This window comes from Cylas formicarius, unplaced genomic scaffold (genome assembly GCF_029955315.1).
Source record: "Cylas formicarius isolate icCylForm1 unplaced genomic scaffold, icCylForm1.1 PGA_scaffold_3__17_contigs__length_32017465, whole genome shotgun sequence".
Taxonomy (NCBI): Eukaryota; Metazoa; Arthropoda; class Insecta; order Coleoptera; family Brentidae; genus Cylas; species Cylas formicarius.
Window position 1 is genome coordinate 19,817,120 of NW_026844326.1, and position 26,511 is coordinate 19,843,630.

The 26,511-nt window shown below is 39.2% G+C and overlaps 3 protein-coding genes across 4 annotated transcripts; 1 reads left to right on the top strand and 2 right to left on the bottom strand.

Moving 5' to 3' along the window:
- Positions 1-3,895: 3,895 nt before the first annotated feature.
- On the bottom strand, positions 3,896-19,902 carry LOC132699320 (E3 ubiquitin-protein ligase SMURF2). Its single transcript, XM_060665964.1, has 11 exons — positions 19,735-19,902; positions 19,533-19,571; positions 19,200-19,442; positions 17,380-17,845; positions 16,903-17,318; positions 16,667-16,845; positions 16,173-16,612; positions 15,064-15,450; positions 11,258-11,718; positions 7,489-7,688; positions 3,896-5,732 (listed from the first exon to the last, which is right to left on the bottom strand). Exons 1-10 carry the CDS (start codon positions 19,787-19,789, stop codon positions 7,504-7,506), a joined length of 2,871 nt encoding a protein of 956 aa, XP_060521947.1. The 5' UTR covers positions 19,790-19,902; the 3' UTR covers positions 3,896-5,732; positions 7,489-7,503.
- Positions 19,903-20,035: 133 nt separating this feature from the next.
- On the bottom strand, positions 20,036-26,388 carry LOC132699322 (coiled-coil domain-containing protein 18-like). 2 transcript variants are annotated; one of them, XM_060665967.1, is made up of 4 exons: positions 26,256-26,388; positions 22,041-25,685; positions 20,964-21,147; positions 20,036-20,213 (listed from the first exon to the last, which is right to left on the bottom strand). In XM_060665967.1, exons 2-4 carry the CDS (start codon positions 22,742-22,744, stop codon positions 20,052-20,054), a joined length of 1,050 nt encoding a protein of 349 aa, XP_060521950.1. In that variant the 5' UTR covers positions 22,745-25,685; positions 26,256-26,388; the 3' UTR covers positions 20,036-20,051. The 2 variants fall into 2 exon arrangements, with proteins under 2 accessions (XP_060521950.1, XP_060521949.1); XM_060665966.1 differs by having other exon boundaries at positions 22,041-26,388.
- On the top strand, positions 20,375-20,976 carry LOC132699323 (M-phase phosphoprotein 6). The gene has a single exon (XM_060665968.1). The coding sequence runs from the start codon at positions 20,461-20,463 to the stop codon at positions 20,896-20,898; it is 438 nt and encodes a 145-aa protein (XP_060521951.1). The 5' UTR covers positions 20,375-20,460; the 3' UTR covers positions 20,899-20,976.
- Positions 26,389-26,511: the final 123 nt, after the last annotated feature.

Consider the following 26,511-nt stretch of genomic DNA (forward strand, 5'->3'; position numbering starts at 1 on the left):
AACTACAGAAACCGTTTCTATAGTCCATAGTTACTATATAGTTGGTTGAGTGTAATTTTTTGTATGTATATTTAGATTACCTTTTCAATTTCTTAAAATGCGAAAATTCGCAAACGAATGTGGTGTGGTGATAATGCATGGAAAAAGTTTTGCAATAAGATCCCTAAGTGACTATTTAGAAGTGATAATTAAGGTGTGCCTTACAGAAAATGACGATTTAATTTCTTGGAACTTCATTGCGTGGTTGGTTTGATAAAAAAAAGGGGCAACCCAAGCTTTTAACCGAACGTCAAGAAAACAGAGCAACAGAGCGTGCAACATTGAAAAGGTCGAGCCAACGTTCATTAATTAAAATAAAGCAACCTTAAGGTTGAATTTTCAAAAGGAAAAAGAGCAATGCATACCTCATCGGTCGCTAACCAATCACCAACCAAAAGTAAACTTAGTTTAGGTATTTTATGATTGTGATTTGTGCTTCTGCCATCCATCCGTGCGTTTTATTACTTGCAGTCCAAGTGAGATGCGCCATACAGTTGCAACGAAATAGGACCTGATACCGATTGGAAGAACATCTGGACACAAAAATAAACCTGTGCGAGAAGCGCCAGCCAAAATTGCATAATGCGGCGACGAGCGTGCCAGAAAAATTCCAAAACGGGCGGCTTAACTCAACCCGCAACCACATTTTTCAGAAAAAAATGACAAAGTCAAATTACGTTATAGGCAGACGTTATCCACGTCGCTACAACCCCAAAAGACCGACAAATCGCGCGTACCTGCAACAAAAACCAACGTCCACGGACGACCGATAATTTAGGCTCCCTTGCGCGCACCTAAAAAGTTTGAAAACTTCCGTTCGAACGAATTACGCGACATTCCGCAATGAAAACCGCTAACGGCATATCAATAAAAAAACATTCAGCATATATTATTATAGACTGGCACAAATTATATAACGACGAATGCATAAATATACATACACGTCACCTAGGTGAAAATGTACTGGCGCACAGGAAAAATGCCGGCCCGAGGTCGACCGCCGCGCAATGGGGTTCTAAAACGCCCGAAATGCATAATAATCACTATGAACTTAGCACACAATTTCGAAAGGCTTTTGTTGTACGCTCTGTAATCGAGCCATCCTTGGTAGGGCGAAAATTCAAAAATCGGAAACTCGAATTTTAGACAACAACTTACTCGCCACGAAATTCCCGGGCGCTGAGCAGAACTTGACCCCTAGGACGCTAACAACTCACACTCTAGTCTACAAAGGGCAGCACGTTTTTCTCTGTCAAAAAACCACGCGCAAGAACTTGATAGCAACTTGACAGAACGCGATCACGGCCGCCTACGTATATGTACGCGCCAACCGACATATATACGTTTTGAATTCATTCCATCGAGATTTTCCTTCCTCGTCGGTTCGCCCCCTGCGCCGAGATTTATTTAGAAAACGCGCGGACGCATTATCATGGTGGTGCATTATCAACCGCGGGGGTACCAACATACCCTGCCCGCAGTTATCCCGCCTGACGTCATCAATCCATGTGTCGAAACTTTAACGCATTAATTTAACTCGTTAACAAGGTTACACCTCGAAGAACAATTGAAACGACATGTTAAAAGTCGCGACGCAAAACGGGAAACGGTACCGTGCGCGCCCGTCTCTGATTAACGCTCTAAAAAAAAAACGTACCTGCACAAAAACAGTCTCATCAATGCCGATGAAAACAGACGAAAAACTTGCGCCTCTCGGCGGCTCGAATTTCGCGCGATCGTTTCCGCGCTCTCCGCACACACTGACACCCGATCTCACCCGCAACTACGCCGGCACATGACTGAGTGATCCGTTTCGCTGATAAGACGAGCGCGCGTCCCGCGGCGCCTGTCAAATTCCCGTGCTTTTTGGTCTGCGCTTTACCGGCACAGCCGCCTACGACGAAAATGCACCCGGTCAAATCTCCCGTTAGCGGCAACAGAATTTGTTATGAAAAAGTATCGACAAGGCAGATATTCTAAATTATTCTTCAATGGATATACTCATTCTCGCGCTATTTTCTGTCAGGATTTTTTGGTTGATTTGTTAAAGTCAAAATATCGGCCAGTGACGTAGGCAAGCGCGTGCTATCGTGTATCGATGGTTGCCCGCATTCTTCTATGGCCGAAATTGGTTCACGCGAGATTTTAGTTCTGCGAGCCGAGAAATACAAAATACCGCGACGGGCGGGTCGAGCGTATGAAAATTTGGCCGCCCGCCAACCCACGACGACGGTTTCGCAATTGATCACTTGATTAGCGCCAATTGCCCGCTGTTTTTCGTTAAGTTGTTGACTTGAAAGGTCGCCGACCTAATCTACGGTGGACGAGAGGCCTACGTCGCCGAATTTAGTGTGATACGAGCCGACAGATTAATTTTTTCAGCGCTGCGCAATTTCCCACCGGATTTCAACCGGAAAATCTAGCGAGATAATCGGCAACCTCGTCTCAAACAATCGGATAATCGCTCGCAATTAAGGAAAAAATCGCGATCAAAGTACGCGAACCGGAAACGTATAATTCGACGATAATGCACATCCTGTATATTCATCTACCGAATCCGGGCAGCAGAGTTTGAACGTTAAAATTACCTACAACGGTCAGCGAAACGGTGAATGTGGATTTGTTATTGGTGGATAATTAGTGTTTTCCGGAGCCTTGCTTGTAAATCGCGCCAACTTTTGTGTATCGTCAACAAAAGTTTAACAGTTGGAATGTGATTTCGATTGGAACGCGTTTTCCTATAAGCGCAGTTAAGCTGCATGAGTCAGAAATTGCTTTTGCAATTGAGCTTTGCCAATTCACCGCTAGGAGCGCCCCATTCTAAGCGGTAAATAAAATGCCAAAAATTAAAAAATAATGCAATCAAAATTAGCTACCCGAAAAGCAGTTGTAGAAAATAATATATAAAATTTGTATTACTTACATTACTTTCTTCGAAGATACCAAGCCCGGTAGGCTCTCTGACTTTGTGATGGTCGAAATAACCTATTTTACACCCCGGAACCAAACCTAAACACGATTTTTTACCGTTCTTTTTTAAACACCAGCAGCAATTGTACTTAAAATTCAGGAGTTTAGCGAAACTTGCTGTCAAATTACTGCTCCGCCGCCTGTATCTTAAATTTGAACTACTGGACAGTAAAGTAAACTTTCAGAGAAAAACGAACTAAGTTTTGGTTAGCGTGGACACGGGAAATCGTGTGAAACTGTCGAATTTACCCGTTTGGTTTGCAATGTTTGTCAACACATTCTTTCGATGGTGATAATCTATAGCAAACGTCGCATTTGCCTATCGGCTTCAATTTTAAGTTATTACGTTTAGAAATTAATAAATCAAAGGAACAAATGGATTGATTTATTTAATAAAATTAAAATAACACCAATACTATTTGATATTCTGCTCCAAAATTACAGAAGCGTCCGGGATATATTATTCGCTCTATAAACTCCGCGCCGAGGGGTTGTAGGTATGATCCCACCGTCGCCATGGAAAAAATACGAATCGTGCTGGCAAGCCGCCTAGCAGCAGCGCCAAAGATACAGGAAAAAAACTCGCAAGTTCACGTGACCAAGAACACTACTCGCACACCACCCCAGCTTTGTTTTTATGACTCAAACGCACCTTATATGTACTTTAGTCCCATGTTCGAAGATCTATGTTAGTAACTATGCAATCGTAGGTCAAATAATGTGATTATAAATTAGGCGATAATACCTACCAAATCGGATTAATTCGACGTCAGCTACAAAAACAGCTTACTTAAATCAGGTTTAAATCAATTTATTTAATACAAATCGCCTCCTTGTGCTTTATATTAGCGCAAATAGGTTTCAAATAAAACGTCCACGTTCTCGCTGTTCCAAAATATATTTAAATTTTACATAATATACAAATAAATTCAACTTCGGCGTGCTTTGTTAAAAAACGAGCGTCCACGCAGCACCTATATATATATTTACAATATAATAACTGGAGTATTCTGTTGCGTAATAATATATAATATAAAATATGTATAAAAAAACGTGACTACGTTAAAAAAATGTAAAGTGTAAAAATATAACAAAGACCCAATCGATCGGATCCCGCCCCGGCGTGGTGCGATTATTATACAAAAATACAAGGTGTTCAATAAAATTCCAGACAATTTAGGACCCAACACTGTGTATATATTGCTACTTTTCTTTGCTTTCGTCAACGTAATAATTGACGCGACGCGTATGTACAGGCTCATAATTATAAGAGAAGAATCACAACTCCGCTTTTCTCCCCCCCGGCTTCCCTCCCCTCCCCCCAAGACCTCAACAACGGATAAATGTTACACAGTAAAACTGCGCAGACAGGCATTTTCAATATACGTGTGCGCATTTCTAAATTTGCCCTCAACGAATAACTTGGCCGCTGACAGTTCTTCAATTCGGCAGATTGTAGGTTAGAAGTGGCATTTTCTGCACAGTATTTTGTTGCAATATGAAAAGATCCCTTTCAATTTTCAGGAAAGTAGAGCGTGTCGAGACCGCCTTTTAGATATAAAATTTTCCTTTATTTCTTTTTAATTACTAAAGTTGCGTGGCCGTTTTCTTTCGTTTAAACGCAAAACGGCAAAGCGATATTTTCATTCGGATTTCATTTTACAACTGGAATGTTTTGCGTACATTTTGCTAGATGTCTGTGTGTCTTCTCGCCTATCCCACCTTCTGCAAAATTTCCAGGGAAAAACATGTTTCGGGAGTGTTTTTTTCTACTTAAGCTATGAAGAATGAAGAATTTCGAAATAAAAAAAATGCTGTAATTGTTTTTATAAAAAAAATACGCCGAAAGCAAATACAGCAATTTTTCCGTAGCGTTTCCAGGTAGCGTTAATTTTTGAAAAAAATTTATTAGAATATAAAATTTATTTGATTTTTAAATTTTAATAAAAATATCTATATAATTTTAATCTTTTTGATATAAAAATACTGTGGAATTAGATTGTTTTGAAATTTATAATTATGTGCTAGATACATATAGGCTATAAATCTCGGGAAGTTGTGCAAAACTGGCAGGAACAATATTATTTTAAAAGTTGCCACGAGAAATCAATAACCTCCAAAATATCAAAAAAAAATTCCGAACCCGGCGACTAAAATTTGGGAATGTCTACGTGAAACGATCCTTTTTCTTTATAAAAACGCACAGGAAACCGATATCCGCCAACAAACCACCCTTCTTAAAGCTTACGTTTTAATAATTTTAGCAACAAAAAAAACCAGCTTCAAATTATTTATTTCCTACTCGCGAACGGGTACATTGCATTTTCCTTAAAGGGCTGAAACCGCGTAAAAGTTCCTCGTTACGGAAATTTTACCTAAAGCTTCCATCTCACCTTCTTGCATAAACGGGCACGATTTTTAAAATTTCAAAATTACAACAGGTCATTTTGTACTTACCGGAGATATGGACAGAAAAAAAAACGCGCGCGTGACACTGGGGGTCTCGAAATGGACCGACACCGCCATAAAATACATAACAGCGAAAGGTGCGCCGCGAAAAAGGCACTTGTAACAGTCTTTTAAGCGAAAAAAAAACCCCTCCCTCAACCCTGTCTAACCGCTATCACGCGGTAATACCGGCGACGACCAGAAAATGTACGAAACATGGCAACGTCGCGCGGCTGCTGATCCGTCCGACGTCCCGGTGTTCCAAGCCGCGCCCCCTGAAACAAATGAGGTCGAATTTTCGTGTCGCGAAACTACTGTTAGGCGACCGCCTGACTTTAACGTGGATTAATAGGTGATAAAAGTACCTCTTGGGTAGAATGGACGTCGAAATTAAGAAACAAACTTCGAATCAATGTCCATTAGACGTTGAATAAGCGTTCCCGACACTGGTGCGAAGTGATTCGACGCTCCGCGATACAATTACGTCGGCAGTTCGAGAAATTGACCTCGAAGGTTAGAAATTGTACGTATATATTTTTTTATTTTTAAAAATAGTCTATTCTGTTTTATAATTTGTAGCATTTCATGCCTGTATTGTCTCTCTTAACTTAGAATAATTATTTATCATGAATTGTATCGCACAAAAGGTGTGTTATGATGTCACTGTAATACCACGGTTGTAGTAGAACAGGTATTGGAACGCACTTACGTCATTCTGTGTACCTTGTATAAGGGGAACAGGAAAGTAAAGTCGTTTTTTAATTAATTGGTTGATTGATAAATTTCTTTCCAGCTCGGAAGCTTTGTAGTAATCTAAACAAATAATAATCAGATGGCGCAATGTCAGGTGAGCAGATTGTTAATTTTTTCCACAGGCTTCTTTGCGCGATGTGGTCTGGTATTGCCCTGGTGAGTTTTCTGTTTACCAAAACTGGACATTGTTTAGTCAGAGATAGGTTAACACGATCCAACTGTTGACAGTAAAGGTCAGCATCGACCGTTTGTCCAGGTTCCCGAACTTCAAAGTGTACAATACCGCGAATACTGCACCAAACACACAAAAGCGCCTTGCTTATGTGAAGCCCCGGTTTCGCAGTCGGTTTTAGTGTTTTATTTGGGGACAGTCTTTGTCTTTTGCGTTTCGGATTATTATATAAGACCTATTTCCCATCCCCTATAATCAAGCGCTTTTGTGCCTTTCTAGCAATAAGTTTCAGCCCGATTAGCTTTGTTTAGTTCGGGTAAGTCCTGCGCAACCCAAACACCTGCTCTGCTTTGAATACCAAATGCTCTTCAATGGTCGACCAAGGTTGTGGTTTTTGACAGCTCTTCAACTGTCTGCTTCGACTTCCGCCTTTAATAGTTCATTATCAAAAGTTTATAGTCTTTGGGATCGAGGTGAGTCGGAAACTTTGCAAACCATTTTTGCCATTTGCGAACATCTAACGCACTTGGGTAAAAATCATAAATGTTTTTTTGTAGCAGTTGTTGCATTACTGCCTACCCGAATGTGCAACTCGTCGGGTAGTTCGTTTGGCGTTTCTATTAAAATTGTTTAAAGTAATATTTTTTGCAATGATCACAAGTCAATAAGTCACTCTTACTTTTAAATGAATATCAACGACGTTCTAAAGTGTACGGTTATACAATAAATGATGAACAAATGGTCGCGTGCGCAAAAACGACATTACTTTCCGGTCTCCCATCTAAAAAAAAGAACCTCAGCCACTGCTAAATCTATCCTGAAGGCGTCGGGATTTAAAGGCAACATTATAAATATAGATCTTTCCCTTGCTAAGAATGGTAACTAACCACAAAAAAGACTTTATAGCGTAGCGGTAAAAAAATGCCGTCCGACCCTACACCATATCTTTTACATTACTCATTTACAGCATGTTTATTACCAAACTCCTTTACACAATGGGGCCGGCGCCTGTAGCTTTATTGCATTAAATAAATCTTAAACTATTTATCTGTGATAACATTGTGCACGCATGGTCAGGGCTGCGCAAAGAAAGCAGCCTCGCTTACCTATTTCTACGCGGATCATTCAACCGCGAAACCGCAAGTCTCCTCCACCGCCTGAGTCAGCTTGTCGAGGAGCGCCTGATAGGACTCGTAGGGCGGCACGTCGATCCTGTTGAAACAGGTGTGCGCCTTCGGTAGGTTCTGGGGCGGGCAGTCGATGCAGTGGATGGTGAAGAGACGCGGGCCCGCCGCCCCCGTGCTCCCTGCGGATCCAAACAACCACCGTTATTCGGATAGAACCAGATAGAAACTCGATGATTATGTTAAAACAATCCCGTTTTTTTTAAACTGGGTGTTCATGTTGGGAATAAAGAAAAATTAACTTGCGGTGCACATTTTAGCTGTTATGCATAAAATATTAAGTAGTTTACAGAATATAAAATCTTTTTGCAAAAATATCTTAAATTATTTTTGTATAACGTGCAAGATATTGATTGTGCCGAGGCGAGAGGCATTTAATATACCGGGTAATTCCTTTTTCATTTTAAATATATTTACTAGGTTACACAAATTTATATCCAAAACCGTTTTGGAGTAATAAACAGTAGAAAATGATTACTTTGCATTTTTTTTTAAATTCTGTGGCTGTAGAGCTGAAACTGTTAGACCTCGATCACACTTTCCTGGCTCAACTTTCATTGGAACTATCTTCCGGTTTAACAGGAAATTAATAAAGCGACAGCTCTAGACAACCAAAGAACAATCGTTTTCCGCAAACAATTATTCATTCAGTTATTTAACACAGAACATTAAAGAAAAAAAAACTGCAAATGTTATATTTTTAAATTTATATTTCAAAAAAATAGATAAATATACAGGGGGTCTTAAAATCCTTATATGCTGTCAACTTTTAATTTTTTAAATAAACTCTTGTATTTTTGATTCTCCTTTCTTGAGATCAATAAATTGTGAGATGCGTCATGAAATTAATTTCGAAAAGTAAAACTGTTTCATAATTCAAAACGTTCTGTTTAGGACGAACAATATGACATTTGATTTCCTCATATGTACTATCACGTGTTGACAAAATGAGTAAAGCCTCCTTGATCCGATCTTTGATTTTTATCACAATTAGGAAATGAATCCATTGTACAGATTTATTTGGCGACCCCCTGAACCAGTTTTCTAATTGTGGATATAAAAGTTTAAGCACGTAACACAACACAAATAAAAGTCTGAGCCTAGATAATATTGACACTTAATGAAGAGATTTCAATACAAAAAAGATCGTAGAAAGTAATAAGATACCGATACCCGCTCTAGAAAATAGAAACATCTCAAAAATAAAATAAGAAATTTTTAGGACCAATAATTATTAATAGACAATATAGAAATAATTCGGGCACCAATTTTAGGAGTTCATACTAGAAAAATTAATTATTATTTAATTAATTAAAATTAACTAATAATTTTAGTTTCAATTATTACTATTTTCAAAGGAATGATATAGATAATATAATATATGCTTATATGTTATATACTATGTATTTATTTATTTATTTTATAAGGTAAAGTATCCGGAATATTGAGTTATCACAGCTTCTGTAATATGCGTTAAATTTTATCCTTTGTAAAAGATCTGGACAATAATACCAACCATTCAAAACCTTAAAGAGAAAAAAACAAATTACTCTGGATCTTCTGGTTTGAAGAGTATCAATGTTGAAGGCCTTAGTCATAATCCTGTAGGTGATCCATTATAGACATCACAGGCGCCTTTGACCGAACCAAAGAAATATAGAGGAGTCTAAAGCAATGTGGAGTAAATTGGTTACTATCGAGTACAAAAAAACCAAGAGCTGTTTACCACTTGCGGAAAATGTGTCACAAAACTTAGTTTAGAATCCAAGTCTTTAATGCTAGTGGCGGCCTCGATCTCGACTTCATGAATGGCATATCGGTTGTGAACTATACTCAACGCACGACTAAAGCTAATACTACAGCACTTTTTACATTGAATGTAACGCAATCATGGACTACACGCAAACACTTATTTGTGTGCAAGTTTGTTGGTTTGTAAAGGTTAGTTATTTTATGACTATTTTCAGTTATTTAATGATTTATGACAGCTGTTTCGGCACACCGTGCCTTTATCAAATATAAAATATGACAATATTCCGACACCTATAAATATAAACAGGTAGTAATAGATTTATAATAACTTGTGTAGGATTATAAATTTAAATTTAACAACCAATAATGTAAGTCCAATTGGTCATTAAGTAATAGACATTTGAGTAAATCAAGCGCTTATGCTGCTTCCAAAAAAAGTATGGCAAATATTTAGACAAGATGTCAGTAGCGAACGAAATACTTAGCAAAACACAGCCATTAAGGACATTCTGACAGCTCGCCATGGAGAAGATCTCAAAAAAAATGCTGCGCTCCATGTAAATTTCGAGAAAAAGCTAGATTTTTGTAAGAAATTAGAAAGCCCGGTAATTATACCGATATGCATTCAGCATTAAAACCAGAAAGCTCCGATGATGTAGTTGAAGCAGTAAAAGCCATATCTTGGTACGACGCAGATACTAAAATGTTTGGAGCTGATTCCCCAGCGTTACATTTTGGAACAACTATAATTATAATCCCAACAAAAAGCAATATTGAAGAAGTTCTAAAGAATTTAAAATTTAAAATCATTCACTGCGTTAAAACCCAAACTAACAGTGTTTGATTGTGCGTAAGTTTGTACAGGAAAAAGATCGTGAAACAGTTGCAATAAAGAAATAATAATAATAAATTATAATAATAAATCAGACCGACTGAAAAATATTGGCTGAAGCGGTACTAATAGAGACAATTCTTGATAATAGGAAAACGTGATATGAATTCTTATAGAGAATAAATAGAAAATGAAGTGGATCTGTCAACTCAAATCGAAATGACAATGGCTCTATCTGAAAATGAAAAATTGCTGACTAAATATTATAAACGCATGACTGCTATACGAAAGGGAAGAAGAAAACATTGCAACAACAGCTTTATCAAACCATTTACAAGATCAAAACAAATACTCCTGAATGGAAATACATATTTTGTTACATTCCCAAATTCATCAAGATAGATAGATGGGTGTACCGCTATACGAAAGTACGCAGAACTGGGGTACAAAACCTCCATGATTAACGTCTTCCAGACTTAGAAAACAAATAGCACCTGTTACACAGGTCCTTAATAATAATGTTATTCCACAAGACGTTTACCCAATTGCTAAAGTAACGAAAATTCAACTAGTGGAGCAAGGAAACATGGATAATTTTAAGAATTACAACTTGGATAAAATTGACAGAAAGATGTCCCAGACCGCAATTTAGACGCGGAAAAGAGAATGTATCTTCAACATCGGGCACACATATGTTTTTCCCCGTGTTAACTCCAATGTTCTCACACTATAGAAACCGAAGTTTTTAACATCCCTTCACAAAGTTGGACAAATTATGTTAAACATATAAAAAAAGCAGAACAATCGTATATCCGTATTGCAAATAATATAGAACAAATAATAATTAGAAAAGGCGATGATAGCAATAGTGATACTGATAAAATAATTTGTAATTTTATTTTAGATTTAACATAAATACATACATAAATAAATATTTTTTAGTATCTTTCCTAACAAAACCCGTATCTTTCCTAACAAAACCCTAAAAAAATAAATTCTAAGCAAAGTACGGACCTGTTCGGCCATATTTCATTCTTACAGCTTGCCCGGGTCTTTCCTTAATTCGTATCAGTTAGTCACTTTCTTATATCTATGAACAGACTTTACCTTGCAACGCCTTGAATCCCTGGAGCGGCACGCGGGAACTGCCGGTGACGAACTGGAGCAGACGCGCGCGCATCTCCTCCGAGTACGACTCAACCGCCTGCCAGAACCACCGCACCACCTGCGTCTCGGGCGTGCAGTGTTTGAGGCGGGTATGGGCGCGCCAATCGTCGACGTCGATCGATCCGATGCCGCTGATCACGAGCTCGAGCTCGCGCTCGTCGAACGGCCTCAACGACGCGGTCGGCACCAGCTCCGCGAACCCCTTCTGGAGGGCCAGGAACTGCTGCTCGATGCCGCGCATGAACCGGTAATTGACGTACAAGCGCACGTACTCTCGCTTGTTCTCCTCGGTGACGGCGATAGCGGAACCGCCCGGTTTAAGCTCGTGCACCTTCACCACGCCGAAACTGTTGTTTTCGACGGAGAAGGTGGTATCGAGTACGCCGCCGATATTGTTTTCCCTAGAACCAATATCGCCGACATTGAAATCACTAAACCAGACGCGTGCGCTGAGGTGATTTTATTTTTTTAAGAGATTATTGTATTTATTGTATGCTGCAATATTAAGGAAAACATCCCCAATGATATTTTTGAACGTGCCTTTTGGCTGACACTTCATTTCATTTATTACATATATTATATATCATAAATATAACATGGAATAACAATTTTACAACATAATATATGCTTAAAACATTACGAGCTCTGTAGGCATCTGCACATACATTAAAGGTGAACGAAGATTATCACAGAAATTTATCACCGAAAGTGGGGAGTTGAAGTGCGATCATCTGACTAAATATAGTTATTGATATCTTGAAAAAAGATAAACTCCTCCAAGCAGTAAAACGATTGCGTTGACCAAGTTTTTAAACCTGTTTATTGCGGGTTGTTTTTTCTTGGGCTTAAGTTTATTAAAAAATGGATGCAATAGTAATTTGAACCTAGCCTACTAGCATTATGACGAAGGAAATCAGATCTAAGGTTGTCACATTCACATGTAAAAAATCTGTTTGATTCTCTTAAGCTTAAACTTGACTTTTATGTATATAAGCACTTGGCAGTGTAAGGATTTTAAAATCCTCTTTGTATTTGAAGTTTGTGATTATTCTAATTATCCTACGTTCTAGGCCAAAGACTGCCCCACTGGGAGACTGGCCCCAGTTTATCAGACCATAAAGCAAGTGGGAGCCAATTAGAGCAACACATACTATCAATATGTTATAATCTACAGTGCTTTTTAGGCTACTTGTTAGAAAAATGGTTTTTGAGAATTTTTTTGACCACTTGGTCTGTGTGGTGTAACCAAATTAGTTTAGAATCCCCAAGAATTTTGCACTGTGCCCATTATTTACTTCATTGATGTGCCTTTGAGAGAAGATTAAAGAAAGTGTGTTCCATTCGTTAAGGGTTAAACTGTGTTTTGTAAAGCAGTCCTTAGCTCTTGTTACTTTCGAAAATCGATAAAATCGAATTTTTCGAAAGTATCCTACGCTCGTATAAAAATTTTATATCTCGGTGACGGTAGGTCCTACGGGACTGTCGTTGGTACAGAAACGATCAAGGTCGAAAAAAAAATTTTTTTTTCTGTTGGACGTTCTCCGTTCTCGTCTTTTGGTTTTTCCGGAATAACTTTGTAACCGTTTGGGCTACGAAAATTAGATTTATCTCCTTTTTAACCCTCCATGAGATACATAAGTCTATAAGAAATGGACTCGATATGACGCCGGCATCCATTTTTTGTTTTTAACATTGCTATGAAACACGATAAGTATTCGAAATTTGAAGCAATCTACTTCATATTTGACACATATATGCAGCTTGTCCAGTGACGAAACCTATTGGGGGTGGAGGGTAAGGAAGTATTTAAACGACTAAAAATTGCGTGTGCAAGGGTCTAAGGAAACGATCATTTTTCAAAAACCGTTTACGAAACCGAAAAAATTCTTGAACAAAGAGGTGCAGAAGATTCGGCTCCATAAACTTTTATTCCTGACTATATTTCTAAAATGTACAGGGTACCCCGCAAATTCAAAAAAACTGAAAAATGGCCCCCCTATTATTTAAAAATGACTATATAACTGAAGGACTATGATTCAGATGTCATTTTCATTTACATTACGATATAGATTGTAGATAGCTAAATTTGTTGTATTTAAGTTTTTCGCTTATTGTACCTGGTCTTCGCCGTATTCGATTCAATATTAAGAAACGTAATATGTACCCCAAATATGCACTTGCGACTTCAGATTTGACATAGAGGTAGAAGTTTAGATCCATATTTATATTCTTTAAATACCGCAAAGTATTTTTTAAAATATTTTGCATTTTTTTTTTGTTACTTCGGCTTGCCGAAAAATATGTTTTCCTCCAAACCCTTTTATTCGATCCGAAAAATTTTGGAACCGTGGTACGTGGGACATCCGGCGCTGTAATTTGATCATTTGTTCTCAACAGTATCGCAAATTGTGTTGAGTTTCAGGTTTCGTGTATCATACAGGGTGTGCAAGGTATTTGAAAAAATATAACTGGAAATCGCCATTATTTGTGCAAAGTTTTGTGTTTACCTGAGTGTGCCGTGACTTTGAAGTTCTACTAGATATGAAGGGCACTTTATGTAGGATGCGTGCACAATTAAATTACATCGATTTTGTGAAAATTCCATAGTAGTCCGCAGGAGAACGATAGAAAGAGAATGCGTCCCTCTAGGCCAAGACACCGCGAAACGCCTTCTTTTTAAAATAAAAAGCTGCTGGGCGCTACTCGCTACAAACGTTAGATTCTGATATTATATTGTGATTTTTGTAAAATGTATTCTCTTTTCTAATTTTAAGTATTGAAATTGGAATTTTGTAACCTTAAAAAGCAATCCAAGGGTTTTAACATTGCACATAAAGTTATTTAAATAATATCAGCGAAAAAAATGCATTAATTTTTAAAAGCTGCGAATTGTAATATTCAACGATAGTTGTCAAGCAAATATTTTTGGATACCAGGAAGTACCAAGCCCTACAAAACAATATTTTTTATAATAATTAATAAGTTCCTAAAATTCTGATTTACAACTGTACAATAGAACAATAATTTTTTAGTTAAAGTAATTGTTACTGAATTCGAGTTGCCTTTTTTTGTACATATAATAAAAGTATTTTATTTCATTTTTTGTTTAAATAGAAATAACACAAATGAAATAGGTTTAAAAGTAGAAATATTTAGGCTATTTAATTGTATAATTTACTTTATAATAATAGAAACCTAAATATTTATAAACACATAAGTAAGACCTGCAATATAACTTACAATAATTAACAATATCTAAAAGCTATTTACGCATCTTTAGTTTTAATTTAATATTTCCATGTTTGTATTTATTAGGGCCTAAATTACCATAAATCACCTCTGTGCATTGTCTCTCGCTGCGACGTGAAAATTAAGTCCCGCTTGACATATAAAAGGTCTACCCAGTTTTAGTAGAAATCAACATCAAATCGAATCCCCTTTGGCAGTCACTCCCAACGTGTTGTCGAAAATGACCTAAATACGACTTTAAAACAACCCGCTCAAACTCGCGATCCATTCAACAACGTGGTAGTCCAAGTTTGTCACTTTAAAAACTTGCCTTGACGTCAATGGCACATCCAAACCACCCAAACCATAAAAAACCATCCAACCGACATACGTCAAATCTACGTCAGATAAACATTCAAATGAGGTCAGCGTCACGCGACGTCGCAAAATCGTCAAATTGACGCCAAGGTGACCGTGGTTATAGCTTAAACGGCGAACCAACTTCCACCCATACTCACAGCATCCATGTAAGGCTACGGTGGAGCTCGGGGTCGACGCCCTCGATGTCCTGCAGCGTGATCGGCTTGTTGAGCAGCTGCTTGTAAAAGGGCAACGTGAATCCGCCTTCCAGCTGGTGATTGTGGAACACCGCGATGCCGAGCACGCGGCCGACAAAGTGAAAGTAAGACAGGTGTTCCGGATTGACCGACGAATCCGGGTTGATCTGGAGGGTGTAGTGGTCGTCGCGGCTGTACTGGAAAAGCCCATACTGGGGATTGAGCATCTCGCGCGACAGCAGGTGCAGCCATTCGCGCGCCACGCCCCCATAATCGAGACCTTCCTCACCGCGGAACTTGACCATTAGGCGTTTGCGCATGTCCTTCGGCCGCATCTTCATTATAAGTCTGTGAGAAGGGAGGTTATACAAAAAATACTGTAAAAACTAAATTCATGATTGTCTCGAAAAACATTGTCACGTTAGCTGATGATACTAGGAAAACTCATAGGCACTTACATAACTTCAGACCTAGACCAAGATCACGAAATAAGAACCAGAATTGAAATTGCGAGGCGGTCTTTCTTAAGATTTAAAACACTATTCAGCGACAAAAATCTATGCCTTCAAATAAAATTCAAGTTTATTGAGTGCTACGTGTGCTCACAACTACTGTATGGAGTAGAAACTTGGACTCTCAAGGCTCAGACAATCAAGAAACCAGTCTTTTGAAATTTGGCTGTATCGCAGAACCTTAGAAATACCGTGCTACAAATACTAATGAGGAAGTGTTAAGAATAGGACAAGAAAGGAAATTAATGATTACGATCAAACGAAGAAAAACAGCTTATATTGGATATATTCTAAGAAATAATAAGTACCAACTACTAAAGACTATCATGTGGGGACGAGTGGATGGAAGAAAAGGCATAGGAAGAAAGAAGAAATCCAGGCTAAGAAACATCAGAGACTAGACTCAGTTGATTGTGGAAAACTGTTTCACGTTGCAAAAGACAAAGAGGCATTTAGAGAAGTGATCACCAACCTACATTAGAGCATGGCACTGAAAGAAGAAAAAGAAGAGAGGTTCGATAGGACGAAGCCCGACGGACAAGCAGGCCTAGTGCTCACCTATAGCTCTCCTCAAACACCTCGTTCCGGGCCACCTCTAAGCGGCAGTGACCGCTTTGCGGCTGGAGAGCTGTCAACTCCGCCCTTAAGACCTTGAGTTTCGCTACCAGGTCGCGCCTGTACTTGGGCAGGTGGTCGAGCTCGCCTAGCAGACCTTGGGGCAGCTCCTCCGTCACCCTCGCGCGCGGCGATGGAACAGACGAGGGGTTAGCGACCAAAGGAGCCTGAGGCTGTTGGGCGGCTACAGTCGTCGTAGTAGTAGTCGTCGTCGTCGTTGCGGTCGACAACGTCGCCTGCACAGCGACTCCGTGGCCTGTCGTGGGTGTGGTGGTGGTAGTAGCGGTAGTGTTCACCCTCTTGAGAATGTTGTTGAGGAGTTGCGAATTAAGACGCGGGTCGGTAAACTGCGTAGTTCTAGTGTTGTGGTCGACGAAGTATATCTAGAATGGGCGCGTAAATAAAGAGACGGCGCGAGGAAAAGTATGAAAACTCACCCTGCCCGACGTCGTCTGGCGCATTTCCCAGCCGGGAGGCAGCGGGCCTAAGTGTCCGACGAGGAGAGCGAGACTGACACTGGGAGCGAGGTCCTTGGGGATGCGGGGGTCGTGCCACGTCGACACGCCGGTCGGTATGTGGTAGAAGTACACTTGGCCTTGTTGCGTCGTCCTCAATTCTGCACAGAAGAAACATTGAATCGTGGAAGGAGGCGGAGGTTGATAACCATACTCACCATATCCCGGTGGCAAATCCAACTTGCCCCCTCCGCCGCTCCCGTTAGCGGTGGCGGCCGCCTGACTGACGGCAGTTTGCACCTGCTGCGCCAGGATCGAGTTCCGATTGCGGGCGGATCGACGCCTCCCGCTCCCGTCCCGCCTCTCCTCGGCACCATTGCGAGGACGTCGATCTCGCGTGGGTGGCCGCTGAGGTGCGGCGCCGCTGTTCGTCGGAGACGTGACGCCCGCCCCGCTCGACGAAGGAATGCCGCCATTGGTGGGAGGCGGACAGTTACTCCGGGGAGAAGCCGCGGCGTTCTGTCTCGAAGTGTCTTTGTGCTGCTGGGGGCTGGTCGCAGGCGGCGGTGACGCGCTCGAACCGCAGGGCGAAAGCGGACAGCCATCCTCCTGCAGAGTGGCCGGATCCGCGGGTCTGACCAAAAAGCAGTTAATTATAAAAGGCTCACAAAAAAAATGGCGTCAACGGCAGTCACCTTTCTGCGTCGACGTTATTATTTTCGACATTGCCGTTCACCACCCCCCCGATGTTGTTGTTATTGTTGGCGGCCCTGATCCGCCCACCTCCGCCTTTCGGCTTAGCCCCGGCCTGTGGCCGCACCCACTGCGTCGACCTGGTCGAATGATTGACGTAATAGAGACGTCCGTTCGACGTACGCCGCTCTTCCCAACCAGACGGCAGTGGGGTGGAGTCGGAGTCGCCGCCACCGCCGTTCATCGTCGTTATGGTCGTCTCATTGTTGCGGTTAGGGTCATCTGCGCTCGCGGGAGACGACAGTGGATGATGGTTGTTAGCGGGCCCGCGGATGTCGCCCAGCGGGCTAACGATCGCCAGAGGCGTGCCGCCGCACGGACCGTCCCGAGAAAGTAGCGAAATGATGATTTGGCCTTTAACTGGTTCGGTGTCGTCTTGCGACGCCTTGCCCAAATCGAGGCACTGGTCTGCGGGTGTAAAATTCGCTCGATTATTTTTTCCGTCATTTGTCTCGATAATTATCGAAAAACAGCACGCAAAACAAATATTGCTTTTTAAATTTTTGGCGCCTTTAAAATACACAGTTTTTCCTACACCCCGTACACCGACGTCAAATCAAACAAACCAAATAAAACTTTACCTACAACTGAGAGCACCCAGGTTCTCCCACGAAATTTCTAAATAAATACATATTTGATAACAACGCATTGTTACAACCTTCGGGTATCTACCAATGTATGTTTCCAATGTATTAAATTTTATAAATGTAAACGCAAAAGTTACGAATCCTCGTTTTGAGCGAAAATAACTAAATTTGGCAACGTTATCGTTTCCTCAAAGGAAAGGACGTCCAAACAACCATGATGTTTTTACCCCCATCTCTTTATTTTTATCCCCCGGAATTGCTAGATTAATAAAATTTGACAACATTGTCAATCTTTTAACGACTTTTGAAAATTTGCCCGAAAATACGTAAAAATTTAAAAAATCCGCAAATCGAGAAAATAATTACATTTAGTATCGTCATCGATACCTCAAAGAAGAAAGTTGTTTGATAACAATACAAATCTTTTTACAACCCTTGTTAAATTTTACTACAGGCAAACAAATACGCAAAATTAAACGAATCCTCGTTATACGTCAAAAGTAAATTGGCAGCGGTGTGTGTGACAACAATACTTCACAATTAATAAGTATTTTCTTTTTTCAATCACGCACCAATGCAATACATAATTTTCGAAAAATATTGTGGAATACAATAAGCTAAACAGACCGGAAACTTAACAGACCCGACACGGAAAGTGAAATCGGCAAGAATTGCGCAATTCAATATAGAAAAAAACACAATATACCTAAGGTTGGGATAACTATAACCGCTATAACTTAGCCCATGAACAGGAAAATCAACCCCAAATGCTTGTGTAACCACAGATGCAGATGACAATATATTTACACAATCGCTGGGTTTTTTTATTCTCTTTAATTAAAATCGCTTTCCAATCTAACCTTGAGGAGCCGCAATCTGTACTATTCAAGCCAATTTTTTAATAAAAACACGTGTCGCAAAAACAGTCAGATTGTTTATAAACTCGTTAAATGGGATGGTGATGTGTCAAAAAAACATCTCTCAAAAAGATCAAAATATGGAAACTGCAAACAGCCCTCCCTTGTTTGCTGTTGGAAATTGTCACACTACATTTACAATTTTTTAAATGCCAATAGAGCAAAACAACACAAGAAAACTGTTAATTAGCAGGCTACAAAGCTGAGATAAACTATTTACATATTCTTGAAGTTCAAAACAAACCAAAAATTACTTACAACCGGTATCTTTCAAACGCTGTATTAGCGAATTGACGATACGAACACAGCCAAGAAACCCGCTTCCTTGCTTTTTATGTACTTTTCTATGATTCCAAACTGATATAGTAATGGTATCTGTTTTGCCAATGTACAAATCATAGTAAGAGTTCCATTTGGGGTCCAGCGTGTTTTTCACAGTATCGGTCGAATGACACTGCCCGCTTCCGTCCACCGAAATTTTGGCGAACGGATCTGGAAGCCCTAAAACACACCAACCTGACAGGAAATGTATCTTCCTCGATAATAAACGGTTTTCGCGGACAACAGAACCCGCGCCGCGGGCGTACTTACTGAACAAATCCTTCCGCACTAAATTCCTCGCGCAAAGAACTGCAAAAGAAACACTTTAATTAGTCTCATTACATCACAATCAATTAAGAAACTTGGGAGGTCCCCCCGTTGAGGCCATATTGTTTGACAGGTCGAAAATAACTACATTTTTTCCCGTTCCGGGGGCATGGGACGAAATAAGGTGAGCCACGTCTGCACTTACTCGTCAACCGGATTTTTTGCGCACCATTCCGACGACTCGATGGCGTGCCAGACATGTTTAAAAACGGGAAACTTTTGTCAACACATCACTGTACATCGTCTACTCCTCGCCATGTTGGTTTTTTATTCACATTTTTTAATTGCCGACCGTGGCGCCACCTCACTTTACTTAAACCTAAGACTAGGCAAAGTAAAAACCATGGTAAAAAATTATCAAGCAAAGTCATCGTTGCTGTCCAACATTCAAGTGTATTTTAAGATTGACTCACGTATTGATTTACAATTGCACTCGCACATTTCTGAGAACGATAAATTGCATCAAACGATCACTTCTCCGTTCTGTCTAGTCACCACCTCGTTTTCGCGCAAATCCAAAATTTGTTTGTATCTCGCTTCCAAACCGTTCAGAATTTTTTCAAATTCCTCTTGGTCTGGACTACATCTGGACAGCAATTCCAGCTTCTGTGTCTTCATACATCTCTGGATATAACAAATGTTAGGAAAATCCCGGAGTAACTTTAATTTTAAATAACAACCAACGTTAAACTATAGCCAAACTTTTTTTAGTGTTCCATCTTTGTGATCTGTGATTAAATTACCACTCTTCGTTATTCTATGCCTTATTGTCGTCCATGTAGTATAACCTTACTGTTTGTTACATTTCATGTTTTGTGTGTAGGTGGTTTAATTTTCGCGAAATATCGAGTACCTCGACTCAAAAAAAAAAATGAATAAAGACGTAGCTTTATCGAAGGCCGTTCTGGAAATGAAATTCATGAAGAAAACCAAGGAAAAAGTGCTTAAAGACAAAGAAGACGCGGAGAGTAAGGAGATTTACTCCCACGAGATAACAGAAGAAATGAAAAAAGCAAATAATATTATTTTTCGAGAGGTCAGCTTAACCGTGTGCAAGCAGCTGATGGACGGACGACTGTCGTTTGGCGGCATGAACCCCAAAATCGAGAAGCTAATGGAAAATGATTATTACAAAGAACTGGGCCAAACGGAGGCGAAGAAAGAAAAGGACATTACCGACGAGGAAATGGCGAACCAGTATTCCACCGTTGTCGACACGGTGAAAAAGAAATTCCAAACAAAGAAAAGAAAGAAAAACTTTCAGAAACCTGCCACAGATGAGAGTTTGCTCCCGGAGGGAGGTAACTAGCCCGATTCCAAAGGTTTCTGTTTTACGAAGGGAGTGTAGCAAATAAATTATGTTGGCCATGTTACCTGCAGGGTGTGATTCTTTTTTTCAAGTTCCATTTGGAGTTTTTCAATTTGTTTCGCGGACTCTTTTTGTGACCTTTGGAATAGCTTGTCCATTTTCGAGACGCATTTTCGAAGCAGAGCCATTTTCTGGTTACAGCTACACCGTGATATATGGGACCGCAGGGCCGATATTTCGTCCTCCATGCTAGTTAGTGGAAATTGATTTTTAACAATTTCAAAAAATAATGTAATATTCGGAAATTTCTCCAAACTAGCCACAAAAAACGATTAAACAAGGTCCACTATTTTTAAGCTACGGAATATAATAAATTACTGCAAAATAAATAAAATTAAAAAAAAACAAATTCGACAACAATGCAAAACTGTTTCCAACCGCTACAAAACACAGAGGGCAATTTTTGGTTGACAACTATCACAACTCTGGTCTATGGTTTGTAGTCAAAATTGCTAGTCTTTCAAGTAAAATGACATCAGTGTAATATTATTAGGTATACTATTCCCAATGATAAACGGTTTTTACAACCTTTTATGGTTTTGACTTCGGAATGAATTTAATACACGCCTGTTGTTAGGCGGAATGAACCATTGTTTTTAGCATGTGTACCGCAAGCCAGGCAGTATTTGAGATGTTAGCCGACAAGAACTCTGCCATGTGGACTGTTGTATATTAAGAGTAGGGGACTTTTCTTTGATTAAACCTTTATATTATTTCTTAGTAGTATGCTTTTTATAAATCTTCCTAGTAATTACCAATGAACTGTTATTCAATTGTTTTTCAAGATTAAGTAACTCAGCAACTCAAGTAAGAATGGTTTTTTGCACTGCATGGACCAATAATAATTGAGGAATCTCAATGATGAAACTCTACACAAATCCGTCAGCTTTCAGCATTTGCACGAAATACCGAAGTACGGTTCTGGAATGTAATTGTGGAATTGCAAATGTATGTACTGAGGGTTACAAAGAGAAACCCAAGCGAGGTAGGCCTGCGATTAGACCTTCATAAAAATTTACCAAAGTTAAATGCCAGATTATGTCGTAAAAACGGTATATCGTTGGAACAGTATAATTTCTTGCCTTGCACATCTCTGCCTCAAAATCCGCTCTAACCGCAAAACCTCCCCATCCTTTCCCTTAATTGTTCGTTCGTAATTCTCCGCTATTTGCGTCAACGTTTGCCTATGTTCGTTCTCGCACCGCTCGAGCGACCTTTTCGATTCTTCAACCAGTCGCAACCAATCTTCTTCCCTCTGGCGATATGTCGTCGTGTCACTTTCGATTTTCGCCTTCAGCTCCCTGTTCTGGTACGTAGTTTCAGATAGTCTCAACTGGAGGGCGTTCACGGTAGTCTTCCAGTCTTCGGCGATGAAACGCGGCGGGTTTCCCGATTTTTTAACCTTTATTTTCTCAATTTCCCTGCCTCCACAGCCAATGGGTTTAGCGGCTGCCATTTGCGACACCACCACCTCGCTTTCAGAACCGCTGTCTGTCAAATCGGTCCACGAATCTGTGTCGTCTAGAGTGGCGAGATCGCCTTGAGGCGGCGCCTCGTCAAATGGGGGCATCAATTGCCTTTTTCGGATCTGAAATGCAAGTTCGGACAGATATAAGTTTCTCCTCGCTTTATCCGAAGATGGGTCGCTAAGTTTCTCCAGCCACAGGCAGCACTGGCTCAGATAAGTATTGGAATTTATATAAGGGATATGGTTGCGGATTACGCAGAGCAGTTTCTTGTATTGCTCGTCAAGGGCACCGGCGGCCTCTCCTTCTTCGGATGCCATCTTTTCACGTTTTATTCGGTTTTGGATTTGGAAGCTGTCAACGGTGACTTTTAAACATGTTTTATATGCGTCCCTTAGGCAAACGTCAATTCGGTTCGAGAAATGCGCATGCGCGCTACCACTTCTGCGCCATAAGTTTTCCGTAATATCAAAACCGTATAGGTATTAGATTATACAGTAAAAATTAATGCGCCGCAGGTGGTGTTGATATTTTCGTAGATAATGTGCATGCCACTATATTTCACCCACTAACCTGCACTATGTAAAAGATTTGATAGCCTTCGAAAGATTCATTCAACGTGCGAAAAACACATCAAATCTACCTTAAATCATTACGTCCGTGCATGATTATATAAATTTTGGAGGCAAAAATTGAAGCCAGGACATAAAACTTCGCCAAGACATCTCTTAAAAACGAAATGTCGCGAGAATACAGCTTTTTATAGTTCACTAGTAAGACGGCTACAAAACATAACCTAAATTCGTACGAGTGCGATAATTTTCGATATCAAAGGCCGAATTCAGAATGCAAACAGCATGCGTTCAATTGCTCAAATTGCGAGATAGGATTTGAATACGTCTCTGACCTCGGGTCTGTGAATTGCGGTGTACCTCAGGGAAGTTTGCTCGGTCCTTTATTGTTTATAGTGTTTATAATTGATGTGTTTTCTTCTTTCTCCCATACTTACTTTTCCCTTTTTGCGGATGATCCAGTTTTTACCCTTTCTGCAACATCGTCTGAGCAACTTAGCATTGCAACCAAGACAACTGTTGAGCAAATGAAATATTATGCAGAAATTACTAAATTGATACTAAATCAAAGTAAAACTAACATGATCGCCTTTTCAACACGGGATTTAAATAAGAGTTTGTTAGTACGCTTCAATTAAAGCGCAATACAACAAAAAAATGCTGTAAAATTCCTGGGAGTTATGTAGACTCGAGATTCTACTAGTTTGAACAGGTGGATCACATTCTCAAAAAACTTTCTGTTTATTGCTTTGTCATATGGAGGCTCCGCCATCAAATTTCTTTTCCCGTGGGTAAAATGTATTTTTCCTATGTCTATTCCTGTCTTAGTCTTAACTACGCCTTGATTTGTTGGGGTGGTTCCCCACGTGCGAAGCAAGTCTTTAGGATGCAGAAACGCATTTTACGGACTATACGGTTTAAACCGAGGAATTTTTCATGTCGAGACCTATTTCCTCAACACTCTTTATTAACACTTCCCTAGAATGTACATACTAAATTGTGTCTCTTATGTAAAAAGCAACTCTAATTAATAGATAATTGCATAAAACTCAGATATTCAATACAATTTAAGACCTAATCTTAACATACAAATACCTAAACACCGACTGTCTCTTACATCAAATAGTCCTTTTGTTCTGACCTTAAAAATTTATATCATATTGAAATACACTCATAAAAATAAATTGCTACGCTTCGCCTATTACAATATTAAGGATTTTGTTTCTTGTGATACCTTTTAATATGTATTCGTGGTTTGTTCTTGTCTATTTATTTGTTATTTATCTAACATTAATAATTATTATTATTATGAATTAATTCATTATAATAAAATAATTTCATATTATTTATATTTGTATTATACTGACAATGTCCAATACTTGTATCTCAAGTCTTATAGAAATAAAGCCATTTTCAACTTTATATCTTGCAAACGCTTCGCATGTACTCAGGGCTTAAAATTTTCGTGTCAGTGCGTCGGTTTATTGCAAAAACACTAACGAAACACATACAAAAAAAAGGTAGCCATTTAAATAAATCCGGCTGCAAACGGCGCTGCAATGGTGCGCATTCGAGTCAGATCGTAAACGCGATGTTGCCAATGTTCATAAGTTCTAACGGTACTGTGTGCGAATTGTGCGTAGGAGAAAATAGTGTTCCCAAAGTTGGGGTAATATCGCAAATGTATTTTTGTGTGCAGGCACGTAAATTGCCAAAAGGCTTCGAATAACATGATCACGTCATCAAGCCGTAAAGATTAACAACGGTTTACGACTATTGCGCGCAATTAATTGTGCAATCTCGCGTTTTTCTTCTATAAAAACATTTCCCTGACACCTCCGCACCGCACCGCACTCGCTTCGTTTTTTAAAAAGAGACGACGTTGCCATTGTCCTATTTACCTTTTAGACTTTTTCGTTTGTGTCGGGTTTCCGCCAGTAATTTTAGGATTTTTTCGGCGTTTCGATTATAAGTTAGGCGCTGCTTAAAATGCTTCAAGCTGATTTAAATGCATTAGGGTATATTTAAAAAACACATACATGAGAAAAGTGAACACTCACTCGATGCTTTCACTTGCGTTCATAGAAGTGTGAGCATCGCAATTACACGTTTTTTTTTATGTATATTCCACGCCGCATTTAATAAAATATCTAATAGTTCCTTTTTTGATCAAATTATCTTTAAATACGATATTTTTGGTAGTTCACCCATGATGATGATGATGATGATGATCTTGAACAAGATAAAGTTGGAATTTTCTCTATGCATCGTGAGTATATTTAACCATCTTTTATTTTTATTTTATCAATCTTCAAAAACATCCGAATTATTAAAGTTATTAGTCTTTTCTGTTTTGCAGAAAGCACATTAACATCCTTTGACAGGACTTTCAAGAATGCTTGGCAAGCATTAGTTATACTTTTGACTTCCCACATTTTTGCTACTTTATAACCTTTATTAACCAAGCCTCATCAAGATAAAAGATCTTCTGTGGTACTGATTTGCGGTTTACAGACAGAATCGATATTTTTGAAAGTGGTCCCTCAAAAATTTCTGGTTATCATCCTGACCAAGCTCCATTCAGATCTTATCCAAGAAGGGTATTCATCTTTTAAAATAAAAAGAATAAACTGTTCATCAAGGACTTTTACTGGTCTCTCAGAACTTTTCGTGGAAGGTTTCACTCGACCTGCAATAATAATAATAACGGTGTAATTTCCAACTTCAGTTATTCGGGAATATCGGTTGACTTTTTCACTCACAGTGGATAATTATTGGAACATTTTATAATACTGCAAACATTATGTGTACGGTAAATACATGTCTCTTTTTATTATTGTCGTATTTACAATAGGTTTCAAAAATAATTTTCTTGCATAAAGTTTTCCTACGCCGATAGCACACACCCAAATTGCGCGAAATCATCTAGAGCAAAGTCAAAAAAACGCACAGGGAAGACATGAGAATTAGAAAAAGAACTTGCTCTTATCATCGCTGCTAATAATTTTTTACTTCCCAACATCGATACAAAATGGTGGATGAGACTTTGGCTAGAAAATAAAGACAGGTTAAAATTGGTTTGAAAAAGTTTAAAAAGCATCTTAAACAGTTTAAACGAATATTTAGGATATCAAAAGAAAGATTTAATAAAATACTGAGTCATGTGAAGATAGAGAAAATGAATGCAAATTTCGAGATGCCGTAAGTGCAGAAAAAACTTGCGGTAACTCTAAGATTAATAGCCACAGGTAAAACTTACTGAATGTACAGCTTGCTAATATCACTATTTCCGTATTCGTATCAAAAGCTTGGACAAATTTCTAGAAGTGAGTTAATAAAATTTGTTTTTTTATTGTTCCGTGACTAATTATAATTGTTTTATAGTCTGTGGTAACATTAGATGCGCTTTTATTGGTTTGTAATAATAACATAATTTTACTTTTTGATTTATTTCAGTCGTTAGTATTATATTGACGAAAATTTTGATAAAAATAGGTTCCATTTCTTGAATAATA

Coding starts and splice junctions, on each gene's coding strand:
- LOC132699320 (XM_060665964.1), bottom strand. CDS start 19,789: ATGTCTGGCACGCCATCGAGTCGTCGGAATGGTGCGCAAAAAATCCGG. Junction 17,319..17,379: donor AATAACGTCGACGCAGAAAG/GTGACTGCCGTT, acceptor CTTTTTGGTCAG/ACCCGCGGATCCGGCCACTC. Junction 7,689..11,257: donor GGGATTCAAGGCGTTGCAAG/GTAAAGTCTGTT, acceptor TTGGATCCGCAG/GGAGCACGGGGGCGGCGGGC.
- LOC132699322 (XM_060665967.1), bottom strand. CDS start 22,744: ATGGCATCCGAAGAAGGAGAGGCCGCCGGTGCCCTTGACGAGCAATAC. Junction 21,148..22,040: donor TTGAGGCAGAGATGTGCAAG/GCAAGAAATTAT, acceptor TCCACTAACTAG/CATGGAGGACGAAATATCGG. Junction 20,214..20,963: donor AAAAGAATCACACCCTGCAG/GTAACATGGCCA, acceptor TGTTATATCCAG/AGATGTATGAAGACACAGAA.
- LOC132699323 (XM_060665968.1), top strand. CDS start 20,461: ATGAATAAAGACGTAGCTTTATCGAAGGCCGTTCTGGAAATGAAATTC.